Source organism: Neophocaena asiaeorientalis, unplaced genomic scaffold (genome assembly GCF_003031525.2).
Source record: "Neophocaena asiaeorientalis asiaeorientalis breed wild unplaced genomic scaffold, Neophocaena_asiaeorientalis_V1.1 scaffold254, whole genome shotgun sequence".
Taxonomy (NCBI): domain Eukaryota; kingdom Metazoa; phylum Chordata; class Mammalia; order Artiodactyla; family Phocoenidae; genus Neophocaena; species Neophocaena asiaeorientalis.
Window position 1 is genome coordinate 4,334,218 of NW_020174705.1, and position 21,797 is coordinate 4,356,014.

Consider the following 21,797-nt stretch of genomic DNA (forward strand, 5'->3'; position numbering starts at 1 on the left):
ATTTGTTAAATGTGCTTGCACAAGGTAGATGAGGGGGACAGATGAAATCTTATTACTCCTTTCAGATGAGAAACACTTGAGCCCTGCTCAGCTATGAGAACGAGAGAGGAGAATTAATTCTAATTGAATGCATTTATTCTCTTATATCTGTTCTTCTTCCACCAGAACCACGTGAGCACAGCATCTGACACAAAAATTGTCTTATTCCGTCAACACTTGATTTATAAAGAGGGTGGACTGTGGTTATTGCTGTGTTTTTACACGGAATTAAAGGTTTCTGGGTCTGAGATGTTGCATAAATCCTTTGAGTCACAGCGTCCTGGGGTAGAAACACCTGACATATGATATGGTTGCATCTTGTCCTGAAGGAACGATGTCAGAGCTTGGTCAGGCGTACTGGTTCACCTGTGCTGTTTTGATCAGCTTTCTGCCTGCAGTAGACAGTGAACACCAAGAGGAATGGGTCAGTTAAACTCATAAATACCACACTTTCTATTAACACACATAATAGCTATTAATTACCTTTCCTCTGAGGAGCAAAAGGGCATGCACAGTTAACACCAGAGTAAGTGATACTGCATGATGTTATACTAAGATATTAATAAATCTAGGCTGGTCCAGCCTTCCTGATGCCATAGATGGCTAGCAGATTGGGGAAGAACCCTGAGTGGGCCACACCACTGACCTGCACACAGAAGATACCTTTATCTTTGTGTGCGTGCTCTTGGTGTGGGGACAAAGATCATAAGGTAATACATCTCAGATCTGAACTTGGAAGGATCAAAGCACTGAAGGGATTTGTAATGTCCCATGGACCTCACAGGTGTGGTGTGTTCAGGTGTAAGTGAAGATTAGGACTGCTATTTAACATAAAAAGGGAAAATTCCAGGTGGTGTTGATGTTTCAAGAAGCATTTAGGGTATATCCAATCAGTCCTGTCAGTGGCAGAGGAGATGTGTACGTGCACATGTTATAGTAAAGATTCAGCCTCTGGATTTGAGGCTTTTTTTAATGATGATGATAAAAAGCTAATGCATTTTAACTGTATGGAATGGTTGCCTTTTAGAAATTATGCTGTGGGACTGGCCATTCAATCAGTACCTTGAGGTTTTTCCTTTATCCCTCCTATGGCTAATGGTTTCTCTAGAAAAGGACCAACTGATTTCTTTCTAAAATGTTGCTTCAGGGTGTAGAGACCTTCATAGGTCATGTTTCAACTTATAGGAAAATTTTATAGTTCAAATATAAATTACGTTAAATGTGGGCTTTGTAATGGAGTTAAGGTTAAGTAAAGTTCTGACTTTCCTTAGGCTGTTTACAGTGTTCAGGAGGCCCCCTTGCTGTTGAGTCAGGGGCTCTTTGAACGTAGAGGAACGGTCAGGATTGGGTGTAATAAGGGTTGCGGGAGGCTCAATCTCCTTATATAACTTTGGAAATGTAGAAAGAGGTGCAACAGGTCCACAGAATGCTTTGGTTGGTGGCAGGACCAGTGTTATGGGTTGAATTGTGTTCCCCTAAAAGGATATGTTGGAAGTCCTGACCCCGGGTACATAGGAGTGTGACCTTACTTGGAAATAAGGTCTCTGCAGGTATTATTAAGATGGGAGGAGGTCATACTGGAATACAGGGGGCCGTAAATCCCATGACTGGTGTCCTTATAAGAGGAGAGAACACCATGTGAAGACAGAGACACAGGGAGAAGTTGGCCGTGTGACGGTGGAGGCAGAGATTGTGTCTACAAGCCAAGGAATGCTGAGGATCGCTGGCAACCAGCAGAAGCTAGGAGAAGCAAGGAAGCCTTCTCCGCTACACATTTCAGAGGGATCATGTGGATACCTTGATCTCAGACTTCTAGCCTCCAGTTCTGTGAAACAACAAATTTCTGTTATAAGCCACCCAGTGTGTGGTATTTTGTTACAGCAGCCCTGGGAAGCGCATGCGACCGGAACATAATTTTTGGGGCCCAGTGCAAAATGAAAATGGGGCCCTTGTTAAAAAAAAATCAAGATTTTTGAGATCAGACCAAGCTGGGGGCTGTTCTGAGTCCTGGGCCCTGTACGACTGTCCAGGATGCAAGCCCACGAGGATATCCCTGGTTACTGGGTTGTCAAAGTGCTGGACCCCTAGGCACTCAGGAAATGGTTGAAATGGATTATTACTATGTGCACTGATCAACCACAGAAAACCCGCAGAGACTACTCACTTTTTTTCCAACCAAAGGCCATGAATGTCACACCAGCAACAAACAGAACCACAAGAACTCCTGCGACAATCCCGAGACCGATAGCTGTATTTTGGAGAGCAGATGCCCTCTGCATGTCCACTCCTGTTAATAAAAAATCAGATGGTTTTAAATGATCTGATTAAGAGGCTGCTCCTGGGTCCCTGGGAAGTTTCCCATTGAGGTGCTAGTGAATATTAATTATGGAAACAAAATGTACATTTAACCCAAGGAAGTGCTCACTGTAGAGAAATCTCTTAGGGCAAGTCGTTGAAAGACGATTTACTAAACAACCTATTCGCCAAATGACCCATTTGCCTAGTGACCACTTTGCCAAAAGCCAATTCGCTGAAAATCAGTTGGTGGGATGTCCTGCTTATCAGTAACTGGTGGTCAAACACACCTTACCTCAGGCTCCCAGGACTATGGGACAGGCGGTAGGGGCCAAAGAGTTGTAGCAAAACTCTAAAACTTAAAAAAAAATTTCTCAATAACTTAGAGAATTGCCATCCATTCACTTAGTTTTCTGCAAAACAGCCTGCTTCCAGTAAATTCACAAGAAGATTGTGGGCAGTGGCTTGGAAGAAAGGAAAAGGGTGCAGGAAGCTGTTCTTTGTACTCCATTTCAATTAAGTGTGGTTGCTCTAAGTATCTGATAAATCATCCGGCAGTGTTCTAAGTCTCTCCCCGCAAAAGAAAAGCTGGCCAGTGTTTGTAAACAAATGAATTCCCAGAGATGCTTCCTTTCTTCCTTTATATCACCCAGATTTAGGATTTTGAAGTCTTCAGAATTCGCAACCTCATTTATAGGAACCCCTGCCCCTCTTTAGCCATGAGTAGAGTGCTAAGGCTTCGTTCTTCCCCTGTGAGCAGCTTTCTTTCCTGCAGGCACTCGCATGCACAGAGTTGCTGAAGGAAGGCTGCTATTCAGAATCTACAAGGGGTATCTGGGCGCAGACTATGCGTGCTTGCTGAGGCTCAGAAGGATTATCGCCTGACTTCCTCTATGGAGAGCCTTCCTTCTTGCCCCACAGGCACTATATAAAATGTCACCAACACAGCGAGGGATTTCCTACTTCTTCTGCTACCTGTTCAGAGCTGCTGATGATAATCTTGTGCTGGGAGCACTGAAGCTGCCAGGAAACAGGATTATTCTGCTTGACTTTTCCCGCATTCAGGAAACCCCCTTTTGAATCTTTTCTGTCTCAGGACACACTACCAATCTCTTAGTGGTGGCTTTTTTATCACACCTGGCTGCTGGTCATAAGCGTCTATAAGCATTTCCTGGGTGACTGCCAGGGAGCCATTGTGGGGCACAGGGGTAACCCCCAGGAGCTTCCACATGAGGGGGTAGATGTGGATGCTGTCAAAAGGCTCAGCCAGGTGATTCTTCTTGAGATCTGGCCCAAAAGCTCTGAATATGATCTTCATGTCCATGTAGACATTATCAAAGCCATGATCTCCTTTGTTGAAATATAATTTGCTAAAAAATAATAACAAAAGAGCCATTTTAGATTCCAGTCCCCTGAAAGAAAACTGCCTTTTAGTTAATGTCATGCTTGTTGGATCCAGGAAGTCTTTGAAAACTTAAATGACAAGGAAGGACACTGCTGTCTGCAGTGGCAGAGAGAGGAAGGAATGGAAGATCTTTAAGGAAGAGAATAAAGAAAAACATACCCATTAGAAACAGCATTAAGATAGTAATACTGACAGTTATAATAGGCTTAAACATAGAGGGCTTACTGTGTACTGTGAATTGTTCTGAATGCTTTCTAAAGTGAGGGCACTATCATCATCCCCATTTTACAGCTGAGGAAACTGCCCTGAGTCATGTAGTAGCCAGTGTTGGAGTAGGTATCTGAACCCAGACTGGTTCTAGAGCCAGGTATGTTTCTTAAGGCACAGAAGTGCATCTATCTATCTATATCATTTTGGAGTCTGGGAGAGGATTAGAGAGGAGGGAGTAAGGACTGTAGGTAATTGTTTAATGAGTGCTGGGTAGGTTTTTGTCTGTCCTCCTTTTCAAATGACTAGGTAACATCAGTCACAGAACAGCACTGTTTATATTTTCTTAGGACCAACGTATATTCTGGCATGTAAGACATGTGATGCTCTGTATATTGAAAAGTTGGTCTCCTAGTTGGCTTGTTAAGTATAGAAAGCTCTTGTCTGTTCAGCTTAGGCTCCCTCACCTGTCTAAAGAAACTGGTCCAACAGCCTTTGAGACCATGGAGCAGCCTGTTTAGAACTGTTAAGTGCCCCCCAGTGGGGGCCTCATGTGCTTTGCAAGCTCCTCAGTCCTGAAGAGAGAAGAGTCACGCCCATCAAGGCAGGCAGGTGGGTGGGAATCTGAGAAGTGGATTCAACGAGAGCACTGAGGCGCAAAGGATTTTCTGTCTAATGGTCAGTTTTCTGGAAGATTAAACTGATCACAGCATCCTGTCCCTCAGACTATCTAGTTGGTCACTCTGGGAATATGACTGTTTGATTAACATCCCTCTCAACCTGTTACATCATGAACCAGGTTTAAAAAGAGGCCAGTGACTATGGAATCTGTTCTTGGCAAGGCCTTATTAGCTCCAGGCCACTTGAAGGATTACAAAATACCAATAAAGTGTTGCATTTTACTGTGAATGTTTCCACTAACAATAAACAATAAGCTTATGAGTTTTCCCATACGTGTTATACTCTGGACTTGTAGCAAGCTGAGTATACAGATTGTAAACATAATGTTTGACTCCTGTTCATAGCCTTAGACAAGGATTCTTCAAACTGTACCTGGGATGGTCTTCTGTCACGTGATGTTTTGAACACCTAAACTTTGTTCTGCCATGAATTATTGGTTAGTAGTTAAAAAAAAAAAGACCTTACTTATGTCTCACAATTAGCATTGATTTTGGTACTTTCTTCTTTAGGCTTCCTTATTTTTTTCATAATGGCGTTGTTGAGATATAATTCATAAACAATGCAATATACCCATTTAAAGTATACAATTCAATGATGTCTGGTGTATTCACAGAGTTGTGAAAGTATCATCACAACCAATTTTAGAACACTTACATCCCCCCGAAAAGAAAGCCTGTACCCTTCAGCCATTACTCCCCATTCCCTCCAACTTCCCCCGGCCCTAGACAAACACCAGTCTATGCCCTGTGTCTATAGATTTGTGTATTCTGGACATTTCATTTAAATGGAATCATACAATATGTGGTCTTTTGCATCTGACTTCTTTCACTGAGCATAATGTTCTCAAGGTTCGTTCAAATTATAACATGTATTGTACTTCGTTTCCTTTTAATCGTTACCTAATATTCCACTGTATGGATAGACCCTAATTTGTTTACACATTCATTAGTTGATGGGCATTTGGGTTGTTTCCACCTTTTGTTTATTATGAATAATGCTGCTGTGGGCATCTGTGTATAAATTTTTAAGTGAACAGGATTGTGTATTTCTGGATATATGCAAATGGGAACCAGAAGGTGTTTTTTTGGGTCAGTCTCCTGGTGATTTGTGCATAATGATCAAACACATAGGCTTGGGTTCAGACATCAGCCTTACAATTCTAATTCCAAATCACTTCTCTCTAGCTTTAGTTTCTTCCTCATTAAAATGGGGAGATAAGAATACCTATCTTTAGGGTTGTTGGGAAGACAAAAATGAAATAACTCATGTTAAATTTTTAACATAGCCCTGGACACTTAACCTTGGTCAGGGATGTGTGTCATTATCATTGCATAATGGTAACGTGGGACAGGATGGGTTGTCTGGGATATGGGGTAGGGGGTGGGGAACACTGGGAAAACAGTGGGTTGCAACTCATCATGCATGTACTTATGTTTTAATTTTTTTCAGAACGGTCCTTCCCTAGTGACTGCCTTCCAAATTCAAGATGGAATTTATTCATTTTAGAATCTACTCACCCCATTGATGTTATAACCAGAGTCAGCATACATCACGATTGGCAAGACCCACTCGTGTTTGGCAAAATGGAAGCGTTCTGGAAATTCCTCTCTCTTGTAGACATTGAGGTGAAGGTGTGCATTTTTCAGCGCTTGGTAAACGGCTTCCTCTTGCCCTGGTTTGGGCAGGAGCATCCCAAAGCTGCCATAGTCCACAATATCAAACTTGACCAAGTCCCTGAAGCTGATGTAGTTGGTCAGGAGGATCTCAGTGACTTTGGGCTTCTTTTTCACAGTGGTCATGCTGTAGTCAGATGTGATGATGACGTTGAGGTGCTCAGTCAAGCTGTGCCTCTCAATGGCTTCCAACAGGTACCCGATGGTTCTGTTAATTTGCTGAGTCATCACCCTCCTGTTCTCTGTCTCGGGCCCAAAGAAGTGTCCCACATTATCCGGCTCTCTGTAGTACAGAGTCGCGAAGTCAAAGTCTTCCTTACTGAACCAGTTCATGACGGTATCAGTGTTCTCCCTCCACTCCGTCTCGTTGCTGTCTGGGTCGGTGTACGGCTCCACCAGGGACCGCTGGACGGCCTCCCCTTTGTACTTGGCGCCTCCCCCGGGATAGTGGAATGATGCTGTTTTCCTCCCCTGCAAGTGCAAGAAGAAAAGTCTATCAGGGCCATTTCTCCTATCTTTCTCATAATGTGCAAAGTCCAACGTGTCAGCATCCCTGCCCCAGTCCAAAGGTATGGAAAACATGTGGCTTCAGAGTCGGACAGGATTGGGCTTCGTTCCTGGCATCACCAGGATCTCGTGAAATCTAAAACACCGTTAACTGTGAGAACTGCCGTTATGTTATGTGCTCCTACGAAGAAAAATGCTGCCTATGAAACCACGACACTCCAGTGACTGGCATATGCGTTCCAATTTGGGACTGCAAAATGAAAAAAACAGTTCCTTAGAATGGAAGAAAAATGGCACTTTCTAAGTTGGTGATGGTGAGTGAGTTTAATCTCTTAGTGCTTCAGTGTTCCTACCTGTAAAATGCCAAAAAATTGATGGGATTTTTGTGAGGGTTAATCCAGGTAACTTTAAGATAAAGTATTGGGCACTGTGTTTTGGCCATAGTAGGCACTCTTTTCTTTACCTCTAGACCTAAGAAGCCACCACAAGCCTTCCCCGGTGTGTGCAGTAGACAGCTATTATGATTGCCTGCCCAGCACCCCCTCCCCTGTCTGCTGGTTTGGAGCATCTGACATCCCCTGGTAGCTCTCCTCCCTACTCTTGCTCCATGCAAGATGTGTTGGGTCCACATCAGGCTCCAGAGGTGGGATGTGGCTCTGGCCTGGCCAGTCAGAGGACGCTGCATCCCCTGGCCATAGCAATTGGTTCAGCCTTGGGCCCAGGTCCCAGTCAGAGCCAATGAGATAAGATCTGTGGATTTCCTCTGGGGCTGTTGGAGAGGGGAGAATCTGCCTAACTGGTTCCCATGTATAATGTTTATAAAATTTGGGGGTGTTTGTGTGAAGGGGAGACTGTCATCTTGTTCCCTGTGCAGATGTCTGCTCAGCCACTGGGCTTGACACCCAACCCAGAGGCAGACAATAGGGCAGTTAAAGGTGTGCTCGATGCTGGATTGCCTGGGTTTATCTTTTTTCTCCCACTTGGATGCATGTCACTCAGATGCTCTCCACCTCTGTTTCCTCATCTGTAAAGCGGGGATGTTAGTGCCACCTCGTATGGTGGTTGTGAGGACTAAATGCACGTGGAGCATGTTAGTGTTCAATGAGCTCAGCTTTTAGTCTCCTGGAGAGGAACAAAGAGCAATGGGCCAGACCGCATGGTCAGATGAAGAGGGGGCAATGATTATCTCCTCCAGTTTCTGTCTCCTGAGGGGTCCTGAAGGTGGATCTGAAATGTGCCTGTAGACCCCAAGGTTGGAATCTGCAGAAGGAAGATGAGATTGGAGCCTCCAGTCATGGCAGAAATGGCTGCAGCATGGGGCATGGGATTCCTTACGTCAGAGGAATGGGGTGGGTCAGCCATGAAATGTAGCTGAGTCTTATAAGGCCTGGGCAGGGCCTGGGGTTGCTGCTTGACCCTGAAGCCCTTGTCAGTGGGGCCCAGTGACCTTCACCTTCTATGTCAGGCCATGGGCAACTACACAGGGCAGTAGATTACAGCCAACAGGAAAAGGGCCCTGGCCTACCACCAAGCCATCATGGGAGGAGCTGCCATCTCTTCCCTCTCCTTGTCACCAGTGGGTAAACCAGGGAAAGAGGTGTGGGGGGCCTGAGAGGAGTAGACCATACTCCTTCTACCCCAGGCTGCTGGGGCCACCAGAGGGTTTACGGTGAGGGTAGGGAGCATGCGGGGGAGCAGAGCTTTGACTTGGTTACAAGGTGAAGGATTTACTCTGAGCCAAACTGAGCCTTCAGACCAAAAATGAGGCTGTGTTAACAACACAAGTGATTTCAAAGTCATGAAAATATTAAATGATTTGCTCCCCAGCAGAAAGCTAGATTTTGACAAAGCTTGGTAAAATTGTTAGGAAAATAATTTTATGTACACTCACCAATGAGTTAACAATAAGATGGACCCATCTCACTAAATAGTTTCTGTTGTAAAGCAGCTCCTCAACCAGGACTGGGCACATAGTATGAGCTTGATAGATTTCTGGTTCCATGAAAGACTGACCTGCTTATTTGGGGAGCAAGTATTTTCCTTCATCTTGGCTATTAACTTGAGGGCTGTTCTGGGACACTTCTTGTATCACCCAAGATTTGGATGTTATGAAAAACACTGTAAAGTTCATTGGCTTTAAAAGAACCAAGAGAGGATGCTGGTGTAACGGTATCAATTTGGTATGGAGAACAAATTACAGGGAAGAATTGTGGGATAGTGGCACCTGGGTTTTGGCTATCTGGTCTACAAATGGGCAGAAAAGTATAACTAAGCATAATGCCAAAACTTCCCATGTACCATTTGAGAGAGAGAAGCAGGAAACAAATTTGGAAGTTGTAGGGGATGCTGTTGGTACCCCACCAAGATCCCCTTACTGGGCCTGCACCCACACACATTTCTGTGAAGGTGGCTACTAATGTTTCTCAGTTCCCCCATGTTCTGGAAAATTCCCTTGCCAAGTGGCGAAGTCCTGCCTCACCTGGGCAGGTATCCTATACTGCTCCTCTATCCCCAGCAGCTCATGGCCAGTGATTGACTTCAGGACATAAAGCCAGCTCCCTGGCTTCAGGGTGGGATGACTTGGGGGTGCAATTCATGGTCCAGTGCTCCCCGTGAGATCAGGCTGAAGCTGGTCTCCAGCTGAGGCCACGTCTCACTTAGGTCCTCCTCCTGCCCTGTCAGTTTTCCTCACTCCCATTTCCTGAGAACTCTCCCTCAATACATTATGAGCACCACATCCCTGCCTCAGGCTCTGCTTTTAGGAAGCTTGACTTAAGACAGAAGTCTTAATACTAAGTACTTTGCGAGGTTCCAGAAGCTCTGCTATCCATAGCTGTAGGTGAAATATTGTCCCCTCTGCCCTCCAGCATTCATTTCCTATTTTGAGATCCAGTTTTATTTTCTCTAAAGCACTTTCCCCAACCTGAAATTACCTTAATTTGCTTACTTTTTTACTATCTAGTTCCCTCCTCTAGAATGTGAGCTCTGGGAAATCAGGGGCTTTGCTGATCTTGTTGAACGTACTTTTCCTGGGACCTAGAACAGGCCTGGCTCAGAGTAAGTGCTGACTGCTGATTAAATGTGTGTTGAATGAATGCATGAATCATGTCTCCTTTTAGGGGTGGAAAACCCATCCTATTCTCACTCTTGATTAACTTATGGAAATAGTTACAGAAATGCTTTTGCTTTTGGGTTCTAGCATCTTATTTGTAACCTCTACAGGTAACACATTTTCCTTTCTGATATTAGAATTTCTATGGTTGCTTTAACTTGCAAATCCTCTAATATTTATTGCATTTCTGATTGGCATTAGACATAATTCTCAGTTTTTAGCGACGGTACTTTAACATCCATGTAAACTGACTTTGCTGTCAAGTATGGAATTGACTGGAAGGATGAAGCTTCTAACGTTTTGTAGAACATTGTTTGACTATTTTATTATTTAGAATAAGCTGACATTGACATTGTGAGGGTCTTAGGCAGCTCTGCATATCCAGCATGTTAAATCTCAGATGTTCCCAACTTGAAATTGTTTTCTGGTGCTGTGTTCTCAACACATATTGTTTCTTTCTTTTTTTTTTTTGTGGTACGCGGGCCTCTCACTGTTGTGGCCTCTCCCGTTGTGGAGCACAGGCTCTGGACGTGCAGGCTCAGCGGCCATGGCTCACGGGCCCAGCCACTCCGCGGCATGTGGGATCTTCCCTGACCGGGGCACGAACCCGTGTACCCTGCAATGGCAGGTGGACTCTCAACCACTTGCGCCACTAGGGAAACTCTCTTTTTTTTTAAAAAATTTATTTATTTGGCTGCGTTGGGTCTCCACTGCTGCATGTGGGCTTTCTCTAGTTGCAGCGAGCGGGGGCTACTCTTCGCTGAGGTGTGCGGGCTTCTCATTGTGGTGGCTTCTCTTGTTGCGGGGCATGGGCTCTAGGCACGTGGGCTTCAGTAGTTGTGGCACATGCGCTCAGTAGTTGTGGCTCGCGGGCTCTAGAGCACAGGCTCAGTAGTTGTGGCGCACGGACCCAGTTGTTCTGTGGCATGTGGGATCCTCCTGGACCAGGGATTGAACCAGTGTGCCCTGCATTGGCAGGTGGATTCTTAACCACTGCGCCACCAGGGAAGTCCCTCAAAACATACTCTTTCTTTAAAGATATCCCAAGCTGTAGTCTTAGGAAACTGTGATTTTTCTCACTTGGTCCCATAGGAATTTGAGGATTTATGCTGCTTTGGGAAATGAGCTTCAGAGAGAAATGTGTGTGTGAGCATGTGTACACACAGACACAGACACAGACACACACACAATTGACTCTGTTTATTTGGGACCTATGATAAGCAAAAGTGCTATTTTCTACAGATTGTTTCTACTTCTGAGAAACAATCTCAGCACTTAATTGGATGCAAAAGATGGTATTTACTATTCTACCCTTTAATTAGCATAATCAGTGTTTCCAGTAGCAATAGCAGTTGGAAAATCGCTAGTTTTACTGGGTGCATTATCCTTCCTTAGTGTAGTGTTGCATCAGTGTGGCTATTACTCTTAAGTTGCTTCTTTAAAACAAGAGTTGGTACTTCTTATGGCAAAGCCTGACTGTTGGGTTTTGTACAGAATCTACCAAAACTCTTCAGAACCAATCATTAAGGAAAGAGTTTTAGTTTGTTTTTTTCTGTCTTGTTTCCTTTTTTAGGGGACTGAATTAATGTCAAAAAGCGCACAGGTTTTAGGAAGGCCTGTGAAGTGTTCATCACAGTTGTGCTTTGGTGGAGAGTACATTTAGTGGTTTGGGGAAAGGAGTTAGTTACTTGTTCTAGGGAATGGCTGAGAGGAAAGAGATGGACTCCATGTTTTTGAAATTCAGAAGTTGAGGTTGGTTCTGAGTGTTTTCATTGCTTTTCTGTATTCTGGAGGCGTCACTGAACAGAAGGAAGCTAGATGGCCAAGATTCTGTGTTTTCTCCCCCTCCCACACATTTTTGGAGGTCGGATTATTATTCTCAGAATCTTTATGATGTGTGATAGACATGGATTGAGCCAATACTGGGATGCATTATGTTTCTATTAATACTTTTCTAAGCAGAAGCTGACGGCACCCTCTTTCTCACAACTCTTCCAAGTTTGGAAGCTATTGTCTGGAGACCTGGCTGACACCGAGAACCGTAGCTGCCCTCCCCACCCTCTCTCCAAATCCCCTCCTGGTGGTAGCCTACCATGGTCCGGTCTTGGAAGACATGAGAATCTCACCCATATCATCCCTCTGCCATTTCACATCTTACTATGATCTGTGGCTCTTCCATAGAGAGGAGAAACATGCTCCTAGGTTTTTATGGTTTTCCTGGGTCTCACAGTCATGGCTGTCTGCCTTTCTCTGAGAATTAGGGCTTACTGAACTTGGTGAAACATCTCAGCCATTGATCAGGTTCAGTTATCCTAGGAGCTCATTTAAAATCCCAGCCTGCTCTCATTGGAGCCTCTCTGTTCATAGCCTGACCATTGGGGAAGTCCTGATGGAGTGGATACACTCGTGGACCATGGATGGTGGAGACAAAAGTGGTTGGGAATCCCATCTCCTAGGCAGCATCTGCCAAGGGACACCGATTCTCATGAATCATGATGGACTATGGCAGTATTAATGTCACTGACGGAAAACATTTTAGTCCTATTAAAGGTTAACACATCAGTCTCCACAAAGCCTGCCTGGAAGAGACTCAGAAGAAGGAAGGAATTTTCCAATGATGGGTACAGGGCAGGCCACCCTCCTGCAGCCCTGCCCGACAATGCAGATGTGTCCCCGAATGGCATTTGGCATTTGTCCCCCTGTTTCTGGGGTGGGAAGGGTTGACCACCTCCTCAGGGAGCTGGCTGATGGCCCTGTCCTGGGCAGGAGCTGCTAATGGCAGAACGTGATGCACCAACTTGACATTCGCTTGCCAAACGAGTGGTGTGTTGTCAGTCGCCTGGCCCTGCACCAGACCCTCTTTTTGCACAACTGCTTATGAATTCAGCAAAGAAGAAAAGCACTCTGATTATGAATTGAGCAGGAGGAAACAAAGCCCTGCAAATAAATGACAAGGAGACAAGAACCATGTATAAGAAAACACCAGGAAGGGAGAATGCCACCAGAAGCCTCATGCCAATGAACAAATTCCTTAGCAAGAGAGGCCCTGGGTTTTGAATAGTAAATTAAGGAAGACTATCCAGACCTTCTTAGCAGCTAGGCAGATACAAGATTCACTCCGAAATCCATGACTAAATGCTTTGGCCACTGAAGAAATATTATGTCATGGTTAAGAGTTAAGAGTTGCTGAACCCAGAGTGAGTTCAAATCCTGGCTCTGCCTCTCACTAACTTTGTGACTGTGAGAAGTTATGGTATCACCTGGTGCCTCAGTTTACTCATTTGTTAAAGGGGCATAACCTTAGCACCCACCTCAGGGTTGTGATAAATTAATATACGTAAAGCACTTAAATCAGGGCCTGGTGCATAGTGAGTGTTATGGTTGTTATTTTTCTTGTATGGACAGTTTATTTGCATGGTCTATGCCTCAAAGTTTAAAAATGTTGGGGCTTCCCTGGTGGCGCAGTGGTTGAGAGTCTGCCTGCCGATGCAGGGGACACGGGTTCGTGCCCTGGTCTGGGAGGACCCCACATGCCGCAGAGCGGCTGGGCCCGTGAGCCATGGCCGCTGAGCCTGCGCGTCCGGAGCCTGTGCTCCACAACGGGAGAGGCCACAACAGTGAGAAGCCTGCGTACCGCAAAAAGAAAAAAAAAAAAAAATGTGACAGAAGAGGAAGGACTCTAGAGCCCAACACTTAATGAACCTGAAGTAGAGTAGGGTCATTGACAGCCCCCTGTGATTCTTCTAGATCTGTGTTGTCCAATATGGTAGCCCCTTGCCTGTGTAGTATTTAGATTTAAATTGAAATTAATTAAAATGAAATACAATTAAACATTCAGTTTCTCAGTCTTACCAGTCACATTTCAAGGGCTCAATTACCACCTGTGGCTTCCACATTGGACCATGCAAAATAGAACATGTCCATTATCACAGAATGTTCCATTGGATAGTTCTGGCCTAGAGCTGTGGTGACCTGTAGCTGAAGTCCTGCTAAAATGGTTCAGCTTCCATTCATAAGAATGATCATTTCAAGCAGTTAGTGCCAAACAACTTACATGCGTTATCACAGTTAATCCTTCCAACAAGCCTATGAAGCAGGGATTCCGGCCATCCTCATTCTATGGGTGGGGCAAATCAAGCACAGAGTGGAGGTCATTGCTGAAGGTCACATAGCTGGAGAAGGGTGGAGCTGGTTGGACCCTGCTCTGGGAGTATAAGTCCACAGACTGTTCTGAGCTGCTGCAATTTTACCCCCTTGCAATGTAATGTGCACAGCATGGGCTGGGAGCACAGAGATGAAGTGTCAGGACCCGAGGAAGCTTTGGAGCCAAGGCTGGTGTCTTGGGGGAAGAGGAGGAGGATCTGTTATGAAGTGATGACTCTGGAAGCTCATTGAGAAAATGCAGAAGCTGGCAACAGGTTTGGGGCTGGGAGTTCAACGCACAAATCTCGTTTCTGCCTTTTCAAAGCAATAATGAGTGGCTGCTGGGATACTTTCAAGCAAATGTTCTCATCAGAGCTTTTCATGCCTTGAGTGGTCAACTTTGTTCCTAAGGGATTTTATGCCTGAGTCAGAGGCAAGTGTATGAAGAGATATTTATTAAAGAGCTGCTGGGTCCAGACCCTATGATGAGCCCTGGAGGTACAATCATGATTAAGCCAACTCTGCCCTCATGGAGCCTCATCCATCCATAACAGCTAAAACTTACTGAGATATGCCTTAAGTGCATATCTTATTTAATCCTTACATGAACTCTATTAAATAAGAGCATCATCATGATCCCTATACCACATTTAGGGAAACAGATGCTTAGAGAGGTTAAGTCATTTGCCCAAGGCCACACAACGTCTAACCCGCCACCCACATGCCTAGGAATGAGAGACGATGTCCCAGGAAGTCAGCCCAGGGTTTCTGGTGGTACCTGTCTCTGGGCTGTGATCCAGAGGGGGAGAATGCCATTGTCCCACCACTCAGTCTTGTTCTGTGTGGTCTTGATGGAATACTTCCAGAGTGTCTCTGTGTTAAACATCATGTTGTGAATGACTCTGTGATCTTCGATCCAGCAACCTTGGGAATAAAGGAGAGAAGGTACTGTTAAGTTCTATGAACGGATGCTGCCAGGGGTGTCCATGTGTTCTTAAGACCACCTCCCCCAGCATCCTTCCGGTTGGCCTACTTAATCCTGGGGCTGTCCCTCTGGGCTTCAGACTTGTTTCTCTGGGATGCAAACATTGGCAGCCACAAAGGAAGGGTCATCACATCTCACACCTGTCAGATTGGATCTGCTCCCTGGAACAGACCTCACAGCCCTGGGAGAAGTTGGTGGAAGCTGATGAGGGAGCGGGGAAGGCAGGGGGTGGGGAGGCCAAGTTCCTCGGGTTATTCTGTGTCCAGAAGCTGAGAACCTGGGATTTGGACACTTCCTGTGGGATGAGTTTCCTCATTTGCTTGTGACGATATGATTCTATATGGAACACCCAGTGGGCCTGATTCTCGGCAAACATCCCAGGGTTTCTCCTAGGATTCCCACGGGCTGCACTGTTTGAAGCAACCAAGGGAATCAGGAAGGATTTCTTTCTTTCTTTCGTTCTTTCTTTTTGCCATGTGGCATGTGGGATCTTCATTCCCTGACAAGGGATCAAACCCGCCTCACATTGGAAGTGTGGAGTCTTAACCACTGGACCACCAGGGAAGTCCCAGCAAGGATTTCTAGATGTAGATGGGTGCAGACTTATTTCTTTCTGCTTAGGGAAAGAAGACAGATACTGGGGGAATGTAAGCTAGATTGTTCTTGAGAACATAGCAGTTGAACCAGATATGGAAAAAACCCCTGTGATCTTACATTGCACCAGTGAAAAGGGGACTGCACGTGGAGGCCAGTCTAAAGAGGGAGCTGAAAGATCCAAGGAGAGAGCTGAGTGTCCACTCCCTTGCCTCTTGGGAGATGGAGCCTCTGGGTGACCCTACTGACTGTAATAAGATAGTGATGATGTCTCCAATGTCCATGGTAAGAGGGACATTCTGTGACTAGAACTTGATGGTCATGGGCACAGAGAAGGGAAAAGCTCTCCACTGGGTCAGAGTCGCTGCCAGACTGCTGGTGGGTAAAGTCCCCCTAGGGTGGCCAAAGCTTTCAATGGGGAAGAAGCAAACACAGTTGTGGTTTTATTGTTTCTGCCTTGCTGGCAGGCCTGACAACCAACCACGAGTGGGATCACCAGAAAGAAGTTGTGCTGCTGCCAGGGATTGGGACCTCGGGGTGTCAAGATTTGGTCAGGGATCAAGTCAGACTGTTGACGGGAAGAGCATGGACTTAGAGTCCATGAGAGCTGGGTGCCAACCCTGACTTGGCTTCTGAACTTGCTGTGTGAACTTGCACAAGCCTTGGTTTGCATGTGTAATGGGGGGTAGGGTCTGTGTGATGGGATCATGGCACACATTTACCATCATGCCATATGCCAACTCCTTTTTCCGAGTTACTTCGGGAACATTAACTCATCTAAAGCTCCCAATAGCCCTGTAAGGTGGGAACTATTATAGCCCCCTTAGAGCTTTCCCTCTTTGCAGGAAGCAGAGGCACAGAGTTTACTCAAGGTCATAAGGCAGAGTTCGGTGTGGAACCTGGGAAATTTGATTACAGCCTCTGCTCCTCCCCACCCCAGGTAAAATTAACATAAAATTAGCCATTACCTTTTTTTTGGGGCTGCACGGCACGGCATGTGGGATCTTATTCCCAACCAGGGATTGAACCTGCACCCCCTACAGTGGAAGTAAGGAGTCTTAACCACTGGGTCTCCAGGGAAGTCCCAACCATTAACATTTTATTTTAAAAAAGTTTTATTTATTTAGATTTTGGGCTGCGTTGGGTCTTTGTTGCTGCGCGTGGGCTTTTCTCTGGTTGCGTCAAGTGGGAGCTACTCTTCATTGTGCTGCGCTGGCTTCTCATTGCGGTGGCTTCTCTTGTTGCAGAGCATGGACTCTAGGTGTGCGGGCTTCAGTAGTTGTGGCATGTGGTCTCAGTAGTTGTGGCACGTGGTCTCAGTAGTTGTGGCTCGTGGGCTCTTGAGCGCAGACTCAGTAGTTGTGGTGCACAAACTTAGTTGCTTCGCAGCACGTGGGATCTTCCCAGACCAGGGCTCGAACCCTTGTCCCCTGCATTGGCAGGTGGATTCTTAACCACTGTGCCACCAGGGAAGCCCCATTAACAGTTTAAAGTGAACAATTCTGTGACATTTAGTACATTCACAATGTTGTGCAACCTCTTTCTAGTTCTAGTACATTTTCATCACCCCCAAAAGAGACTCTACCTGCTAGCAGTCACAACACAGCCTTCCGTTCCCACGGCTGCTGGCGGCCTTTAACCTGCTTTCTGTCTCTATGGATTTACTTATTCTGGACATTTCATAGAAGTGGACTCATACAATATGTGGCCTTTTGTGTCTGGCTTCTTTCACTGAGAATCATGTTTCCCAGCTTCATCCCCATCATAGCATGAATCTATACTTCATTCCTTTTTATGGCTGCATAATATTCCATTGTCTAGATAGACCAGAATTTGTTTATCCATCCATCAATTGATAGACATTTGGGTTGTTTCCATTTCTTGGCTGCTATGGATAATGCTGCTATGAACATTCATGTGCAAGTAACTGTTTCAGTCCCTGCTTTCAATTCTCTTAGGTCTAAACCTAAGAGTAGAATTGCTGGGTAATATGGTAACTCTATGTTTAACTTTTTGAGGAACTACCAAACTATTTTCCACAGTGGCTGCATCATTTTACATTCCCACTACCAATGTTCAAGGGTTCCAGTTTCCCCACATCCTTGCCAGCACTTGCTATTTTCCTTTTTTTGATTATGGGCAACTTAGCAGGTATCAGTATCTCATTGTGGTTTTTAGTTGCATTTCCCGAATGCCTGATGATGTTGAGCGTTGCACCCTGTGAATACCATGAGTGAGAGTACTCTGTTAGGGGTAGGTAGAAGCCAAATGGGCAAGAATATTTGGAGCCTCACAAACGAATAATGGGGGCTCTTGAAATCTACAAGAAACCCTCCTGTTGTTACAGCTTCCTGATGGCTGAGCCATGCCATTGCAGCAGACAACATGGAAGCACAGAGGTAATTCACCCAGGGAGTGCTCCTTTGCCCTTTTTAAAAAAAATCTGTAGTATCCTGAATCCCGGTCTATGTGACTCTCCACCCAGTAAAGAGAAAAAAAAAATCCCTCCGGAATTATGAACACCTGCCATTTCACCTGTTCTAGTGTTTCTCCATGGTATTTTCTACCATCAACATTAGAATCAATTGAGTAGCTTGTTAAAAACACAGATTCCCGGGTCCCCACTGTAGCCCTTGCTGAATTTACAGTCATGGGGTGGGGTCCAGGAGTCTGCATTTTAACAACCTCTCCAGGTGGTTTTAGTGCCCGCTGACATGTCAGAACCACTGGTTCAGGGGCTGTTTGTCATTCACACTTGCATGTGGATTAGTTCCAGCAGACTGCCCCTTGCTCCAAAATCTGGGTTGACAGTAGCCCACTGCCCCCCTCCTTAAGGGACCAGGGGGAGGGCAGGCAGCCATCAGAACCTGGATCACTTTGGTATATGGGGAAATATGGGGGTCCAGAGCCACTGGGAGGACGTGGCAGGAGGGATTGGAGGAAGCCACGGGCAAAGAAACTTCCTCTTCTCTCAACCTATGGATTCTGGCTTCCATGCCCTGGGACCCAGAGGTCAATTTTAGCATCAGTTAAGTAGGCTAGCCTGGAAACCAATCATAGAATCCATTTTCCCCTCAAAGCGATATTACACAAGTTTCAAACAACTAACCTAAAATGAACTCAGGGAGCATGACCCTTCCATTCTGTGGCATGGCTTGTCCCAGTAATTGTACAAAGGGAATTGTCTCCATGGTGTTTGGGTTATTTCCACCCTGACACTTAAAGGCATGTTCTAAATCCAGCCGGTGGCTGGGGACCACTCATGAGACCCAGCAGAGTTTCCACTGCCATGTTGGTTCCTCCTTCCTGCTTCTCAGGCCTCTTTATCCTGGTCAAGGGCCAGTTATGGAATGTGGGCAAAACAAGACAGAGGAGAGGGGAAGCTAAGAAACAGTCAGCTGCAGGGAGCAGCTATCATGGTTTTATTTGAATTGCATTTTCTATTCTGGAGACCATGGGGGGACCTGGCTGGAAAAACTACGTGAAGGTGATAGTGTTGGCTGTGCCTGGAGTTCCAGAGACTGCAAAGGAGCTGGTTTCACTTGGGTCACGTGATGCTGCACAAGTGGGACTGGGCTTGGAGGCAGGACACCTGGCCTTGGCTCTTGTAAGCCCTTGCTCTCTCTCTGGGCCTCAGTTTCCCCGTATATGGAATGAGTGTGGTTAATGGTTTCCAAGGGCCTTTCTGGCTGTATCATTCTGAGAGTCTGTCATCACTGTCATTTCAGTGTCTGGTGACGTGGGTAATTGTGCAAGTGAAACAGGAAGTAGGATGAGCTCTCCTAGTGAATGGGATTCCTGCTGCTTGCTAATTATGCTTTAATCAGGGTACAATGCATACTCCCACACTTTATCAGTTATGGCAAGGTACAGGTATTTCACCCAGGCGAACATTTCAGGTCTGGGAAAGAACCAAGCTAGATTCAACTCCTTCTCCTGGTTCTCAGGGACTGATGTTTATTTATTTCCAAATACTTGCACAGTGAATTTAGGAAACCAGGAAGTCTAGAGTTTGATCCAACCCCTTCCTTCTCCCTCCCTTTCTCAAATATTTTGAGCCAAGTACTGTGGTAAACTGTCTCATGGTATTTACACTCTAGGGGGCGGGAGAGAGTTAAAAAATAGAGTGTGTTGGTGCCTGCAGTACTTACAGGTATTTCCTCTTGGAATTCCCCTACTCATAGGCCCTGCTGAAAGGCAGGTTTAGGCACCGTATTTGTACCAAGTCTCTTCCCTGTGTTCAGTTGGTTGGCCGGAAACCCAATTCTGTCTTTCTCAATACTTGAACCAAGAGACACAGTAACTAACCAGCTGGTGGTGGGCTCTGCTGTCTCCCATGAGGAACCAGTAGCGAAAAGAGAAAGGTGGTCACGAGCGAGGGAAGCAGAGACAAGAAAGCCCATGGGGCTGGTAAGAAAGACCACAGGGCTTCTGAGAGCCAGAGGAGGAAGTTTGGTTTCTATAATTGCAGTTTCTATTCCCTGATTCCCTCTAATTTGGTTCCCATGCTCATGAGTTTGCCTGATAGAGCCTTGCCTTCTGTTTCTTACAACTGTTGCTCCCTGACGTGGCTGAGAGTAGGGCTGTGCCTTATTTATTTTGGTGTTTCCCTGGCACAAAGCAGAGACCTTTGCCCTTAGTAGGCATTCAACAAATGTTTGTTGGATTTAATTGAACAAATTCCATCCCATCCTCTGCCCCATATGTAGGCGGCCAGGTACAAACTGAAGAAATAGGAAGCAGACCTTGATTTAGTCCAAAGTCAACTTGGGAAAAAAATACTGTAGTGGGATGAAAATAAACCTATACATAATAGTTAAAACATTAAATAAACCTATAAATTAAACCTTTAGTGGAATTAAAATAAAACGCATAACCTAATATACTCAATAAGAGCATCTCCCTTCCCCCCCGCAAACATTTGCTCAATTCCTACCTACTAATTTTCAGGTGGAACAGTAACTATTTGCCAATAGACCATTTGGGCATAGACACACTTTATCATGCATTCAGTTGTTTAACAATATTTTAAGGACCTACTTGTTTCATTCAGTAGTTCCTTTGAACCAACCTACCATATTAAGCTGTAAACATGTCTTCATTTCCCTCCCAATTTGTGGGGTCCAGTGCTTCATTAAGTTCACATTCCCCAAACCAAAGAAGAAAGGTCTTATTAACCAGCTAGTATGAAATTGATGAGGAAGAATAGCTGCTAAATCAAGTCAACCAACCACCTTATATCAACCTAGTGCTCCAATCTCAAGCAGACAAGCTCATTCAGACCTACAGCTAAGACACTGGTGGAAAAACAGCCCCCACTGGAGCTCAAAACCACACATACCCAAGTCTACACATTCAGAGTCCCACCCACTGATGATTCACTAGACCTGTAATAAAAGTGCTGGGGATGAGAACAGGTGGCTCAGTGCACCAGTTGAAATTTAAAACCTTATCAACTCCTGCTGCAGACATGAGGCTTGACCCCAACAGGACACCCCACGATGGGAGCCCTTTTCTGGACGGGGAAATAAGACCCTAGTGCCCATTTTACCAAACCGCTCTTGCTCATGTGTAAGTGCAGATGTAAAGTGCTGACTGCTTCTTTTTTGGCATTGCTTTTTAATTATGGCCATCAATAAATCATTCTATCCTTGAACAAGACTTGAGAATGGCCCTAAGGCAGAGGCATGATTCCTCAGGAACTAGGCCAACAGAGAATGGTTTGCTCACTCCTCACCTCTTCCTTTAATCTGCTGTCAGAAACAGAAACGTTCTCTCTTCAAGAAGCCTTGGAAGCAGACGGAAGCAGACGGCTGCACTTGCGTTCCATCTGGGAAGTCTGTTAATACACAGTTCTACCCTTGGCCTGCCTTACCGGCCACTGTCACAGAAACGGGATCTCCCCTCTCTTCTGCATTTTTTTTCTCACTTCATTTCCCCCTCTTACTGGTGTAGTGGGCTGAATGGTGCCCCTCCCCCCTCCCCAAGGATATGTCCATATTCTTATTCTCAGAACCTGTGAGTGTTGCCTTATTTGGAAACAGGGTCTTTGCAGTTGTAATTCAGTTAAGGATTTTGAGATGAGGAGATTATCCTAGATTATCTGTGTGGGCTCTAAGTGCAAAGATAAGTGTCCTTACAAGAGGCAGAAGAGGA

The 21,797-nt window shown here is 45.4% G+C and overlaps 1 protein-coding gene across 1 annotated transcript in view; it reads right to left on the reverse strand.

Moving 5' to 3' along the window:
* Positions 1 to 212: 212 nt before the first annotated feature.
* LOC112409478 (ectonucleotide pyrophosphatase/phosphodiesterase family member 7-like) overlaps positions 213 to 21,797 on the reverse strand; it is a 41,763-nt gene continuing 20,178 nt past the window's right edge. Inside the window, 4 exon segments of the mRNA XM_024759628.1 lie at positions 213 to 431; positions 2,204 to 2,326; positions 6,145 to 6,771; positions 14,841 to 14,986. Coding sequence (XP_024615396.1) covers positions 2,231 to 2,326; positions 6,145 to 6,771; positions 14,841 to 14,986 — 869 coding nt within the window. The 3' untranslated portion in view covers positions 213 to 431; positions 2,204 to 2,230.